The 16,411-nt window shown below is 40.7% G+C and overlaps 1 protein-coding gene across 1 annotated transcript in view; it reads left to right on the plus strand.

The window, feature by feature from the left end:
* LOC115207442 (protein HID1-like) overlaps positions 1-15,237 on the plus strand; it is an 86,401-nt gene extending 71,164 nt beyond the window's left edge. Inside the window, exons 15-19 of the mRNA XM_029774519.1 lie at positions 11,286-11,485; positions 11,684-11,788; positions 13,111-13,202; positions 13,527-13,685; positions 13,993-15,237. Of these exons, the coding sequence (XP_029630379.1) occupies positions 11,286-11,485; positions 11,684-11,788; positions 13,111-13,202; positions 13,527-13,685; positions 13,993-14,056 (620 nt within the window). The 3' untranslated portion in view covers positions 14,057-15,237. The remainder of the gene's footprint in view (positions 1-11,285; positions 11,486-11,683; positions 11,789-13,110; positions 13,203-13,526; positions 13,686-13,992) is intronic.
* The last annotated feature ends 1,174 nt before the right edge of the window (positions 15,238-16,411 follow it).

The following is a 16,411-nucleotide window of genomic DNA, read 5'->3' on the forward strand; positions in this document are numbered from 1 at the left end:
TCAGCCAGCAAGTCACCGTGCATCAGTAAATTAGATATCATTCTGACACCAAAATGATACAGACTGACACCACACCCACTTTTTCAAACTCATTTAGAAGCCAACTATCACATATTTCAGAGCAGGCCCAAAATTCACAGCGCCTTCTGTTTAAACAAATCAAATTTATTTATATAGCCCTTTGTACATCAGCTGAAATCTCAAAGTGCTGTACAGAAACCCAGCCTAAAACCCCAAACAGCAAGCAATGCATGTGAAAGAAGCACGGTGGCTAGGAAAAACTCCCTAGGAAAAACTCCCTAGAAAGGCAAAAACCTAGGAAGAAACCTAGAGAGGAACCAGGCTATGAGGGGTGGCCAGTCCTCTTCTGGCTGTGCCGGGTGGATATTATAACAGAACATGGTCAAGATGTTAAAATGTTCATAAATGACCAGCATGGTCAAATAATAATAATCATAGTAGTTGTCGAGGGTGCAACAAGCACGTCCGGTGAACAGGTCAGGGTTCCATAGCCGCAGGCAGAACAGTTGAAACTGGAGCAGCAGCATGGCCAGGTGGACTGGGGACAGCAAGGAGTCATCATGCCAGGTAGTCCTGAGGCATGGTCCTAGGGCTCAGGTCCTCCGAGAGAAAGAAAGAAAGAGAGAAAGAGAGAATTAGAGAGAGCATATATAAATTCACACAGGACACCGGATAAGACAAGAGAAATACTCCAGATGTAACAGACTGACCCTAGCCCCCCGACACATAAACTACTGCAGCATAAATACTGGAGGCTGAGACAGGAGGGATCAGAAGACACTGTGGCCCCATCCGATGATACCCCCGGACAGGGCCAAACAGGCAGGATATAGCCCCACCCACTTTGCCAATGCACAGCCCCCACACCACTAGAGGGATGTCTACAACCACCAACTTACCGTCCTAAGACAAGGCCGAGTATAGCCCACAAAGATCTCCGCCATGGCACAACCCAAGGGGGGGCGCCAACCCAGACAGGAAGACCACGTCAGTGACTCAACCCACTCAAGTGACGCACCCCTCCCATGGACGGCATGGAAGAACACCAGTAAGCCAGTGATTCAGCCCCTGTAATAGGGTTAGAGGCAGAGAATCCCAGTGGAAAGAGGGGAACCGGCAAGGCAGAGACAGCAAGGGCGGTTCGTTGCTCCAGCCTTTCCGTTCACCTTCACACTCCTGGGCCAGACTATACTTAATCATAGGACCTACTGAAGAGATAAGTCTTCAGTAAAGACTTAAAGGTTGAGACTGAGTCTGCATCTCTCACATGGGTAGGCAGACCATTGCATAAAAATTGAGCTCTATAGGAGAAAGCCCTACCTCCAGCCATTTGCTTAGAAATTCTAGGGACAATTAGGAGGCCTGCGTCTTGTGACCGTAGCGTACGTGTAGGTATGTACGGCAGGACCAAATCGGAAAGATAGGTAGAAGCAAGCCCATGTAATGCTTTGTAGGTTAGCAGTAAAACCTTGAAATCAGCCCTTGCCTTAACAGGAAGCCAGTGTAGGGAGGCTAGCACTGGAGTAATATGATCAAATTTTTTGGTTCTAGTCAGGATTCTAGCAGCCGTATTTAGCACTAACTGAAGTTTGTTTAGTGCTTTATCCGGGTAGCCGGAAAGTAGAGCATTGCAGTAGTCTAGCCTAGAAGTAACAAAAGCATGGATTAATTTTTCTGCGTCATTTTTGGACAGAAAGTTTCTGATTTTTGCAATGTTACGTAGATGGAAAAAAGCTGTCCATGAAACAGTCTTGATATGTTCTTCAAAAGAGAGATCAGGGTCCAGAGTAACGCCGAGGTCCTTCACAGTTTTATTTGAGACGACTGTACAACCATCCAGATTAATTGTCAGATTCAACAGAAGATCTCTTTGTTTCTTGGGACCTAGAACAAGCATCTCTGTTTTGTCCGAGTTTAAAAGTAGAAAGTTTGCAGCCATCCTCTTCCTTATGTCTGAAACACAGGCTTCTAGCGAGGGCAATTTTGGGGCTTCACCATGTTTCATTGAAATGTACAGCTGTGTGTCGTCCGCATAGCAGTGAAATTTAACATTATGTTTTCGAATGACATCCCCAAGAGGTAAAATATATAGTGAAAACAATAGTGGTCCTAAAACGGAACCTTGAGGCACACAATTGATTTGTCAGAGGACAAACCATTCAAGAGACAAACTGATATCTTTCCGACAGATAAGATCTAAACCAGGCCAGAACTTGTCCATGTAGACCAATTTGGGTTTCCAATCTCTCCAAAAGAATGTGGTGATTGATGGTATCAAAAGCGGCACTAAGATCTAGGAGCACGAGGACAGATGCAGAGCCTCGGTCTGACGTCATTAGAAGGTCATTTACCACCTTCACAAGTGCAGTCTCAGTGCTATGATGGGGTCTAAAACCAGAATGAAGCGTTTCGTATACATTGTTTGTCTTCAGGAAGGCAGTGAGTTGCTGTGCAACAGCTTTTTCAAAAAAAATTGAGAGGAATGGAAGATTCGATATAGGCCGATAGTTTTTTTATAATTTCTGGGTCAAGATTCGGCTTTTTCAAGAGAGGCTTTATTACTGCCACTTTTAGTGAGCTTGGTACACATCCGGTGGATAGAGAGCCGTTTATTATGTTCAACATAGGAGGGCCAAGCACAGGAAGCAGCTCTTTCAGTAGTTTAGTTGGAATAGGGTCCAGTATGCAGCTTGAGGGTTTGGAGGCCATGATTATTTTCATCATTGTGTCAAGAGATATAGTACTAAAACACTTTAGTATCTCCCTTGATCCTAGGTCCTGGCAGAGTTGTGCAGACTCAGGACAATGGAGCTTTGGAGGAATACCCAGATTTATAGAGGAGTCCGTAATTTGCTTTCTAATGATCATGATCTTTTCCTCAAAGAAGTTCATTCATTTATTACTGCTGAAGTGAAAGCCATCCTCCATTTGCGAATGCTGCTTTTTAGTTAGCTTTGCGACAGTATCAAAAAGAAATTTCGGATTGTTCTTATTTTCCTCAATTAAGTTGGAAAAATAGGATGATCGAGCAGCAGTGAGGGCTCTTCGATACTGCACGGTACTGTCTTTCCAAGCTAGTCGGAAGACTTCCAGTTTGGTGTGGCACCATTTCTGTTCCAATTTTCTGGAAGCTTGCTTCAGAGCTCGTGTATTTTCTGTATACCAGGGAGCTAGTTTCTTATGACAGATGTTTTTAATTTTTAGGGATGCAACTGCAGCTAGGGTATTGCGCAAGGTTAAATTGAGTTCCTCGGTAGGTGGTTAACTGATTTTTGTCCTCTGACGTCCTTGGGTAGGCAGAAGGAGTTTGGAAGGGCATCAAGGAATCTTTGGGTTGTCTGAGAATTTATAGCACGACTTTTAATGCTCCTTGGTTGGGGTCTGAGCAGATTATTTGTTGCAATTGCAAACGAAATAAAATGGTGGTCCGATAATCCAGGATTATGAGGAAAAACATTAAGATCCACAACATTTATTCCATGGGACAAAACTAGGTCCAGAGTATGACTGTGGCAGTGAGTAGGTCCAGAGACATGTTGGACAAAACCCATTGAGTCGATGATGGCTCCGAAAGCCTTTTGGAGTGGGTCTGTGGACTTTTCCATGTGAATGTTAAAGTCACCAAAAATTAGAATATTATCTGCTATGACTACAAAAGTGAGTGAGTAGGCTGCATAGATTTCATGACTAGAAGCTCAAAAGACGAAAACGTCATTGTTTTTTTTTTGTAAATTGAAATTTGCTATCGTAAATGTTAGCAACACCTCTGCCTTTGCCGGATGCACGGGGGGTATGGTCACTAGTGTAACCAGGGGGTGAGGCCTCATTTAACACAGTCAATTAATCAGGCTTAAGCCATGTTTCAGTCAGGCCAATCACATCAAGATTATGATCAGTGATTAGTTCATTGACTATAACTGCCTTGGAAGTGAGGGATCTAACCATAATAAAAACTTTAAACAGGTAGTTACGTTCTAGCTGCAGGTCCAGTTCTGACACTATGTGTAGGCCTAGCTGAGGCGACCCCGAAACCCAAGTTTCGGCTTGATAGGTCATTTGGAGCCCGAGCAGCGACCTTAATTGGTGCTGAAAATTCACATTTTCCAGACATTGCTACGGGGTCCTTGAATGAGCTATCAGACAGAAACTTTAGGGTCCGTCTCTATGGGCCGAGGCGGTTTCAATGCATCTAGTCTTGCGACTCTGGGACTTTTTTAAATGTCATCATTTTCGTGAAGGTCAAAATGAATTGAAGTTATTGGAAATGTGCCTTTTAGAGCCACATAACTCACCACGCAATATCGACTTGCGCTCTAGAACAGATTTCTAAAGTTTCAGAGCTCTAGGTCTGACGGTTCTTTGACAGTTCGAACAAAGGTAACTATTGCAGGCTCTGTATGTTTCTAAGCCCCACACTGTGTCACTCCATCCTTGCTGTGTGTGTGTGTGAGTTTTTCTTGGAGATCTGATGGGATAAATGACTGATTTACAATTCATGAGGGTTGCCTAATCACACGTGAAGTTTTGGAAAGATCTGACCTTTTTAACCCTTCGAAACAGCCCCTATGACACCATTTTAAGGCACTTCCGGTTGACACAGGAAGCTGAACACATATCCTCCTTGGGGTAGGCTCTTATAGAATATTGAGTTTTAAGTCTTTACGTTAAGAACTGACTAATTTACAGAGAGTTGAATGAGTGTGTGTTATTTCAGAAAATCACAGAAATCTCGCAGAGCTCCGAAACCCACCTTAACGGATCTGTAACTTTTTTGAAAAAAACCCTCTTTTTTTAACATCTCCAATTGAGTTTTGTACTATTTCTCTTAAATTACGATAGATAAATGTCTGGTTCTTTTTTTCCTGACACCATAGGTTCATGTACTTTGACGTGAAGCGGTCAAATTAGCGCTCTATTTTAATTTTTTACCTTTAATCCCAGAAAAATGGCCTTAACTCAAAAAGCGTTGAAGCCTCGATGCAATCTTGTTCGGGGCCAACTGCCCATTATGCCAACCCTATGCTCAACAAATTTCGCCTTCGAAGTCTTTTCCGTTTAGGAGAAACAGCCACGTCGTGATTGGTGATGTTTTGTACATTTGCAATAAGATTACATTCGCCATCTGGTGGTATTTTCCGGGACAGCGGAAAAATGACCAAAATGTGAAGATTTTATAAAACGGAAACCGAATGTCCGAGAGACTCTGTTCGATGACTTCCTTGAAGATCTGGCCCGGTGCACGGCCCGCCGCGGACGTCTAGTAAGGGACCATACATTTGCAATATGCAGTTTCTCATCGATCATACAGCAAATGCCAAAATGTTCCCTTCATGTATGCAAGGGGCACCACCAAGCAAGCAGCACCATGAAGACCAAGGAGCTCTCCAAACAGGTCAGGGACAAAGTTGTAGAGAAGTACATATCAGGGTTGGGTTATAAAAAAATATCAGAAACTTTGACCATCCCACGGAGCACCATTAAATCCATTATTAAAAAATGGAAAGAATATGTCACCACAACAAACCTGCCGAGAGAGGGCCGCCCACCAAAACTCATGGACCAGGCAAGGAGGGCATTGCAGCTCCTTCAGGGTTATCTTTGGTCTCTTTGTTGCCTCTCTGATTAAAGCTCCACAGCGGAGATTGGAGTATCTGTTCATAGGACCACTTTAAGCCGTACACTCCACAAAGCTGGACTTTACGGAAGAGTGGCCAGAATAAAGCCATTGCTTAAAGAAAAGAAATAAGCAAACACGTTTGGTGTTCGCCAAAAGGCATGTGGGAGACTCCCCCAAACATATGGAAGAAGGTACTCTGGTCAGATGAGACAAAAATGTAGCTTTTTGACCATCAAGGAAAACGCTATGTCTGTCACAAACCCAACACCTCACATCACCCAGAGAACACCATCCCCACAGTGAAGCATGGTGGTGGCAGCATCATGCTGTGGGGATGTTTTTCATCGGCAGGGACTGGGAAACTGGTCAGAATTGAAGGAATGATGGATGGTGCTAAATACAGGGAAATTCTTGAGGGAAACCTGTTTCACTCTTCCAGAGATTTGAGACTGGGACGGAGGTTCACCATCCAGCAGGGCAATGACCCTAAGCATACTGCTAAAGCAACACTCAAGTGGTTTACGGGGAAACATGTGAATGTCTTGGAATGGCCTAGTCAAAGCCCAGACCTCAATCCAATTGAGAATCTGTGCTAAGACTTAAAGATTGCTGTACACCAGCAGGAACCCATCCAACTTGAAGGAGCTGGAGCAGTTTTGCCTTGAAGAATGGGCAAAAATCCCAGTGGCTAGATGTGTCTTGCTTATAGACACATATCCCAAGAGACTTGCAGCTGTAATTGCTGGAAAAGATGGCTCTACAAAGTATTGACTCTGGGGGGTGAATAGTTATGCACGCTCAAGTTTTCTGTATTTTTGTCTTATTTCTTGTTTGTTTCACAAGAAAAAATATTTTGCATCTTCAAAGTGGTAGGCATGTTGTGTAAATCAAATGATACAAACTGCAAAAATCTATTTTAATTTCTCGTTGTAAGGCAACAAAATAGGAGAAATGTTAAGGGGGTGAATACTTTCACAAGGCACTGTATATACATTTTTAGAATATAAAAATTAAAGCTAGAAAGTCAGGGCAATAGAAAATGAATTTAACAGTATATTGATTTTGTTATTAAGTTTGAGCAAAATAACACAACATTATCCATGGCAAAATGCATAGAATTTCAGAAAATTATATTTAAAACGTAACTCCATGGCAACGAGTTTAGAATTGCAGCAAATTAACTTTAAAACTGCAACATTTTCTCTCAGCTCCATTGCAGAATATGTAGGTCCCTGGAAATTAGCTTTAAAACCAACATTTCCTCTCAGCTCCATGGCAGAATATGTAGAATCCCTGGAAATTAGCTTTAAAATTGCAACATTTTCTCTCAGCTCCATGGTAAAATGTGTAGAATTGCAGGAAAGTAACTTTAAAATTGCAAAAATGTATCTCGGTTGCATGGACTAATACTGAGAATTGCAGGAAATTGGCTTAAAAATACTAAAATTGCAAAAAAAAATATTGTTTTAAATACCAAGATGGAGGCCTCTGAAATTCAGCCGTGCTGACCGTGCCCATTGCCACACTCACTACCTAAGCCCATTTTTGATCCAGAAAAAACCCTGTATGACCACCTATCTATAACTACTATCTGAACACTACTTGTATTCTATACCAGGTACACAACCTGCAGTACCTGGTTCGCATCCAGGCTGCATCACATCCGGCCGTGATTGGAAGTCCCATAGGGCGGCGCACAATTGGTCCAGCGTCGTCCGGGTTTGGCCGGGGTAGGCCGTCATTGTAAATAAGAAATTGTTCTGAACTGACTTGCCAAGTTAAGCAAAGGTTAAAATAAAATAAAACTATATTTTTTAAATCTGATCACTACCAGGATTCTATACCAGATACACAACCTATCTATAACTAATATCTGATCACTACCAGGTACAATAACTACTAAATCTATAACTACTATCTGAACACTACCAGGTACAATAACTACTGTATCTATAACTACTATCTGAACACTACCAGGTACAATAAATACTGTATCTATAAGTACTATCTGATCACTTCCAGATACACAACTTATCTATAACTACTATCTGAACACTACCAGGTACAATAACTACTGTATCTATAACTACTCTGATCACTTCCAGATACACAACTTATCTATAACTACTATCTGAACACTACCAGGTACAATAACTACTGTATCTATAACTACTATCTGATCACTACAAGGTACAATAACTACTGTATCTATAACTACTATCTGAACACTACCAGGTACAATAACTACTGTATCTATAACTACTATCTGATCACTACCAGGTAAAATAACTACTGTATCTATAACTACTATCTGATCACTACCAGGTACAATAACTACTGTATCTATAACTACTATCTGATCACTTCCAGATACACAACTTATCTATAACTACTATCTGAACACTACCAGGTACAATAACTACTGTATCTATAACTACTATCTGAACACTACCAGATACACAACTTATCTATAACTACTATCTGAACACTACCAGGTACAATAACTACTGTATCTATAACTACTATCTGAACACGACCAGGTACAATAACTACTGTATCTATAACTACCATCTGAACACTACCAAGTACAATAACTACTGTATCTATAACTACTATCTGAACACTACCAGGTACAATAACTACTGTATCTATAACTACTATCTGAACACTACCAGGTACAATAACTATTGTATCTATAACTACTATCTGATCACTACCAGGTACAATAACTACTGTATCTATAACTACTATCTGAACACTACCAGGTACAATAACTATTGTATCTATTACTACTATCTGATCACTACCAGATACAATAACTACTGTATCTATAACTACTATCTGAACACTATCAGGTACAATAACTACTGTATCTATAACTACTATCTGATCACTACCAGGTACAATAACTACTGTATCTATAACTACTATCTGAACACTACCAGGTACAATAACTACTGTATCTATAACTACTATCTGAACACTACCAGGTACAATAACTACTGTATCTATAACTACTATCTGAACACTACCAGGTACAATAACTATTGTATCTATAACTACTATCTGATCACTACCAGGTACAATAACTACTGTATCTATAACTACTATCTGAACACTACCAGGTACAATAACTATTGTATCTATTACTACTATCTGATCACTACCAGATACACAACTTATCTATAACTACTATCTGAACACTACCAGGTACAATAACTACTGTATCTGTAACTACTATCTGATCACTACCAGGTACAATAACTACTGTATCTATAACTACTATCTGAACACTACCAGGTACAATAAATACTGTATCTATAAGTACTATCTGATCACTACCAGGTACAATAACTACTGTATCTATAACTACTATCTGAACACTACCAGGTACAATAACTATTGTATCTATTACTACTATCTGATCACTACCAGATACACAACTTATCTATAACTACTATCTGAACACTACCAGGTACAATAACTACTGTATCTGTAACTACTATCTGATCACTACCAGGTAAAATAACTATTGTATCTATAACTACTATCTGATCACTACCAGGTACAATAACTACTGTATCTATAACTACTATCTGAACACTACCAGATACACAACTTATCTATAACTACTATCTGAACACTACCAGGTACAATAACTACTGTATCTATAACTACTATCTGAACACTACCAGATACACAACTTATCTATAACTACTATCTGATCACTACCAGGTACAATAACTACTGTATCTATAACTACTATCTGAACACTACCAGGTACAATAACTACTGTATCTATAACTACTATCTGATCACTACCAGGTACAATAACTACTGTATCTATAACTACTATCTGATCACTACCAGGTACAATAACTACTGTATCTATAACTACTATCTGAACACTATCAGGTACAATAACTACTGTATCTATAACTACTATCTGATCACTACCAGGTACAATAACTACTGTATCTATAACTACTATCTGAACACTACCAGGTACAATAACTACTGTATCTATAACTACTATCTGAACACTACCAGGTACAATAACTACTGTATCTATAACTACTATCTTTACACTACCAGGTACAATAACTATTGTATCTATAACTACTATCTGATCACTACCAGGTACAATAACTACTGTATCTATAACTACTATCTGAACACTACCAGGTACAATAACTATTGTATCTATTACTACTATCTGATCACTACCAGATACACAACTTATCTATAACTACTATCTGAACACTACCAGGTACAATAACTACTGTATCTGTAACTACTATCTGATCACTACCAGGTAAAATAACTATTGTATCTATAACTACTATCTTTACACTACCAGGTACAATAACTACTGTATCTGTAACTACTATCTGATCACTACCAGGTAAAATAACTATTGTATCTATAACTACTATCTGATCACTACCAGGTACAATAACTACTGTATCTATAACTACTATCTGAACACTACCAGATACACAACTTATCTATAACTACTATCTGAACACTACCAGGTACAATAACTACTGTATCTATAACTACTATCTGAACACTACCAGATACACAACTTATCTATAACTACTATCTGATCACTACCAGGTACAATAACTACTGTATCTATAACTACTATCTGAACACTACCAGGTACAATAACTACTGTATCTATAACTACTATCTGATCACTACCAGGTACAATAACTAGTGTATCTATAACTACTATCTGATCACTACCAGGTACAATAACTACTGTATCTATAACTACTATCTGAACACTACCAGGTACAATAACTACTGTATCTATAACTACTATCTGAACACTATCAGGTACAATAACTACTGTATCTATAACTACTATCTGATCACTACCAGAAACAATAACTATTGTATCTATTACTACTATCTGATCACTACCAGATACAATAACTACTGTATCTATAACTACTATCTGAACACTACCAGGTACAATAACTACTGTATCTATAACTACCATCTGAACACTACCAGATACAATAACTATTGTATCTATAACTACTATCTGATCACTACCAGGTACAATAACTACTGTATCTATAACTACTATCTGAACACTATCAGGTACAATAACTACTGTATCTATAACTACTATCTGAACACTACCAGGTACAATAACTACTGTATCTATAACTACTATCTGAACACTACCAGGTACAATAACTATTTTATCTATAACTACTATCTGATCACTACCAGGGAAAATAACTATTATATCTATAACTACTATCTGAACACTACCAGGTACAATAACTATTGTATCTATAACTACTATCTGATCACTACCAGGTACAATAACTACTGTACCTATAACTACTATCTGAACACTACCAGATACACAACTTATCTATAACTGCTATCTGATCACTACCATGGAAAATAACTATTATATCTATAACTACTATCTGAACACTACCAGGTACAATAACTATTGTATCTATAACTACTATCTGATCACTACCAGGATTCTATACTGGTACACAACTGCACCTCCCCCATATGGACTCTCTCAACACAACTGTTATCATCCAGTGGTGTGTCATAATTTTGTATGAACTGACATATAGCTTCCCTGTCCTTCAATCCCTGTCTGCAGCCATTGACAAACTGACTGAGAAGTCTCAGGTGTCAGAGGATGGCACCATGATCTCTGTGCTGAAGATGGAGCATTCACACGCGTCACACCACACACCACAGGCTGACCACACACCCCAGGCTGACCACACACCCCAGGCTGTCCACAGCGCCATTGTAGGGGCCAGCGACACAGAGTCTGTTTCTGGAAGGGACAATGAGGTAAGACTGTGTGTGTGTGTGTGTGTGTGTGTGTGTGTGTGTGTATGTGTGTGTGTGTGTGTGTGTGTGTGTGTGTGTGTGTGTGTGTGTGTGTGTGTGTGTGTGTGTGTGTGTGTGTGTGTGTGTCTATGAACACATGGGTAAATGTGATCTTGTGTGTATGTGTGTGTATCAGTCATCAGTGTTCTATGTTCTCAGGATGTTTTCTACACTGAGGCAGAGATGGAGAGAAGGCGCATGTCAAGCACATCATCCACCATCTCCTGTACCTCTCAATCTCACTGGTCCCCTACACCAGACTGGGTGAGTTGGTATCAATCTCACTGGGCCCTACACCAGACTGGGTGAGTTGGTATCAATCTCACTGGTCCCTACACCAGACTGGGTGAGTAGGTATCAATCTCACTGGTCCCTACACCAGACTGGGTGAGTAGGTATCAATCTCACTGGTCCCCTACACCAGACTGGGTGAGTAGGTATCAATCTCACTGGTCCCTACACCAGACTGGGTGAGTAGGTATCAATCTCACTGGTCCCCTACACCAGACTGGGTGAGTTGGTATCAATCTCACTGGTCCCCTACACCAGACTGGGTGAGTAGGTTTCAATCTCACTGGTCCCCTACACCAGACTGGGTGAGTAGGTATCAATCTCACTGGGCCCTACACCAGACTGGGTGAGTAGGTATCAATCTCACCGGTCCCTACACCAGACTGGGTGAGTAGGTATCAATCTCACTGGGCCCTACACCAGACTGTGTGAGTAGGTATCAATCTCACTGGTCCCCTACACCAGACTGGGTGAGTAGGTATCAATCTGACTGGGCCCTACACCAGACTGGGTGAGTAGGTATCAATCTCACTGGTCCCCTACACCAGACTGGGTGAGTAGGTATCAATCTGACTCGGCCCCTACACCAGACTGGGTGAGTAGTTTTAATAGTAATATGATAATATCGTCATTTAGAAGATGGTTTTATTCAAAGCAACTTAAAGAACTGTCAACATGGACAGTGACACATGTATTCAGTAAGTGGCCCATGTGGGACTCAAACCCACAACCCTGGTGTTGCTATGGCCGCACTCTAACCCACAACCCTGGTGTTGCCATGGCCACACTCTAACCCACAACCCTGGTGTTGCCATCGCCACACTCTAACCCACAACCCTTGGGTTGCCATGGCCACACTCTAACCCACAACCCTGGTGTTGCCATGGCCACACTCTAACCCACAACCCTGGTGTTGCCATCGCCACACTCTAACCCACAACCCTTGGGTTGCCATGGCCACACTCTAACCCACAACCCTGGTGTTGCCATGGCCACACTCTAACCCACAACCCTTGGGTTGCCATGGCCACACTCTAACCCACAACCCTGGTGTTGCCATGGCCACATTCTAACCCACAACCCTGGTGTTGCCATCGCCACACTCTAACCCACAACCCTGGTGTTGCCATGGCCACACTCTAACCCACAGATCCATTCTAGATAGAACCCTCTGCAAAGGGTTTTACCCAGCACCAAAAATGGTTCCCCTATGAGGACAAACTGAAGAACCCTGAATGGGTCTACTTAGCACCTTTTGTTCTAAGAGTGTAACGTGTCCCTTCCTTCTCCCTCAGGTCCTCTCCTGGAAGTGTAAGCTCCCCCTACAGACCATAATGCGTCTGCTGCAGGTGCTGGTCCCGCAGGTTGAGAAGATCTGTATCGACAAGTAAGTCAAACATCACTGGTCATATTGGTCATCAAAGGTTTACTTCTATGAAGTGTCAGTAGATGCTGTGAAGTTATATTATTATATATATTATAAGTTATATTATTATATATATTATAAGTTATATTATTATATATTTTCTAGCTTTGCTCCCAACCCCCCCATACAACACACACCATCCATTTTGGAAGAAACACTTTAATGACTGATGATATTTAAATATCTGTTTTTATGAATGTGGAGCCAAAGAGAAATTTGCACCTTACGTGGACAATAAGGTTTTCCTGATTCTAATTGTAACAAGATATTTTCCCTCTCTCTCAGAGGTTTGACAGACGAGTCTGAGATCCTGAAGTTCCTCCAGCATGGTACCCTGGTGGGCCTCCTGCCCGTCCCCCATCCCATCCTCATCCGGAAGTACCAGGCCAACGCTGGCACGGCCATGTGGTTCCGCACTTACATGTGGGGAGTGGTCTACCTGCGGTGAGTAGGGCATGATGGGAGCTGTAGATCTATGGTATTACACTCATTTTCATGATTCATGTGGGGTTTAATCTGTGCACTTCTTTCTTCTGGGATGTGTTCATTTGGCAACAAACAGAAGAAATGAATTAAGCAGGGAGGGACTTCCTGGACTTGTCCAATAAGAAACACTTGTTTTCGTTTCTCCATTGGAAAACATTTTTCAAATGTTTCAATGCTTTCTATCTTCCTCTTAGATCTAAGATGAAATAGTCTTCCAATGTTTTCCAATGCATTTAACATTTGAAACCTTTATTTGTCTTCACAGCAACGTGGACCCGCCCATCTGGTACGACACGGACGTACGTCTCTTTGAGATCCAGAAGATGTAGATAACAGGAAAGAGATGTTGACTGAAGATGGGACTACTTTCTGTCTTGTTCCTGACCCTTCCTCCTACTGGCACTCTCTTCCTTGAACCTCACCTACCTTCAACTTGCCTCATCATCATCATGCTTGCCCCTCACACCTTCTCTTTGAGTTTCCCCAGGTTGTGCAAACGTAATGTGGACAATATTGAGAAAGGGGGGATAGCTAGCACCTACTCCAAAAGCAGGAGGTTGAGTTGTACAGGTTTCGAATTACAGGGGGGCTAAGAGGGGCTGGGCCCCCTTTTTACAAATCAGGACCCCATATAAGAATGTAAATATCTATGTGAAGCCATACCAGAAGTGTCAAAGACATAAACAATGGGCACCCACAAGGGTCAATGTGTAATTCAAACCCCTAGAGTTGGATGAGGATAGGATTGGACTATTATCTACACTGTGTATCTGTAAGTACACCCTGAAACCTCAAGACTACAGAATGTCTGTCAAAGCACTGAGACATTAGAGTGTTAGCAAGCAAACTGTCTTTCCGTCTCCCCTTCCTAATCATGGACTCCATGTTAAAGCTCTGTGTGAAAACGCTGCTTTGATGGAGAGAGTATGGGAGGCATTGGTTATGACCACTTTATTATGACCTTTATGAATAAGACATTATATAAACGTATACATGTTTATAAATTATTATACATTTGTAGGAATTCCAATGCTTCTAAATGCAGAAATGTTTACTGTTGCTTATTCATGAAATGTATTATAAAGTGTGAAAATTACGCTTTTAGATAGCAGCCTAAAATATTATTGGATGGCATTGCTATTTAACATTAATTGTATTTAATTGACACATTAAAGTGAGAACGTGTCATGTTGTGAAATTGCACTCCTCCAATGAGACCTTACTACTATGTTCTTTGTAAAGTGGCAATGTGACAAGGTACTGCATCTCATCAAGAACTTAAAAAGGACACTGTTGTCTGTTAAAGACTGAAAGAAACCAATATCCCAACCAATTTTATAATATTGTGTAAAAGTCAATGGCTATCTTACATGTACATTGTTATATTTGTCTGCATATCATTCTGCAATCAGCATTGTCTACTGTAAATACTGTGCTTGATGTTTAAAGTAGTATTTTTTTTCTTGAATTAAACAGAATAAAACTATATTATAAACTATTCATAAAGGAACCAGCAAAGCCTTTCAATTATTTTATTTGATTAGTATTTGTTTTTATTAAGGATCCCATTAGTTCCTGCCAAGGCAGCAGTTACAATTCCTGGGGTCTAGCAACATTAAGGCAGTTATATAACATTTTAAATATTTCATGACATTACATTTTATACCACTTTTCACAACATATTAAGTGTGTTCCCTCAGGCCTCTACCACATATTTACAATACAACATCCATATGTACTTGTGTGTAGAGTGCGTGTCTTATCATGTGTATGTGTAAGCGTGTGTCTGTACCTTTGTGTGTGTCTCTTCACAGTCCCCACTCTTCCATTAGGTGTATTTTTACCTGCTTTTTAAATCTGATTCTACTCCTTGCATCAGTTACCTGATGTGGAATAGAGTTCCATGTAGTCATGGCTCTACATAATACTGTGTGCCTCCCATAGTCTGTTCTGGACTTGAGGATTGTGAAGAGGCCTCTGGTGGCTTGTCTTGTGGGGTATGCATAGGTGTCTGAGCTGTGTGCTAGTAGTTTAAACAGACACCTCGGTGCATTCAGCTTGTCAACACTTCTTACAAAAACAAGTAGTGATGAAGTCAATCTCTCCTCCACTTTGAGCTGCCATGACAGAATCACATGCATATTATTAATGTTAGCTCTTCCTGTACATTTAAGGGCCAGCCGTGCTGCCCTGTTCTGAGACAATTGTAGTTTTCAGAGTAACCTCTTTGTGGCACCTGACCACACGACTGAACAGTAGTCCAGGTGCGACAAAACTAGCCTGTGGGACCTGCCTTGTTGATAGTGTTGTTAAAAAGGCAGAGCAGCGCTTTATTATGGACAGACTTCTCCCCATCTTAGCTACTGTTGTATGTTTTGACCATGACAGTTGGCCAACTTGCCTAATTTCCACATTATTTATTGCAAGATTTAGTTGAGGTTTAGGGTTTAGTGAATGATTTGTCCCAAATACAATGCTTTTAGTTTTAAAAATATTTAGAACTAACTTATTCCTTGCCACCCATTCTGAAACTAACTGCAGCTCTTTGTTATTAAGTGTTGCAGTGATTTCACTCGCTGTAGTAGCTGACGTGTGTAGTGTTGAGTCATCCGCATACACAGACACACTGGCTTTACTAAAAAGCTAGTGGTATGTCATTAGTAAAGATTGAAAAAGGTAAAGGG

This window comes from Salmo trutta, chromosome 1 (genome assembly GCF_901001165.1).
Source record: "Salmo trutta chromosome 1, fSalTru1.1, whole genome shotgun sequence".
Taxonomy (NCBI): domain Eukaryota; kingdom Metazoa; phylum Chordata; class Actinopteri; order Salmoniformes; family Salmonidae; genus Salmo; species Salmo trutta.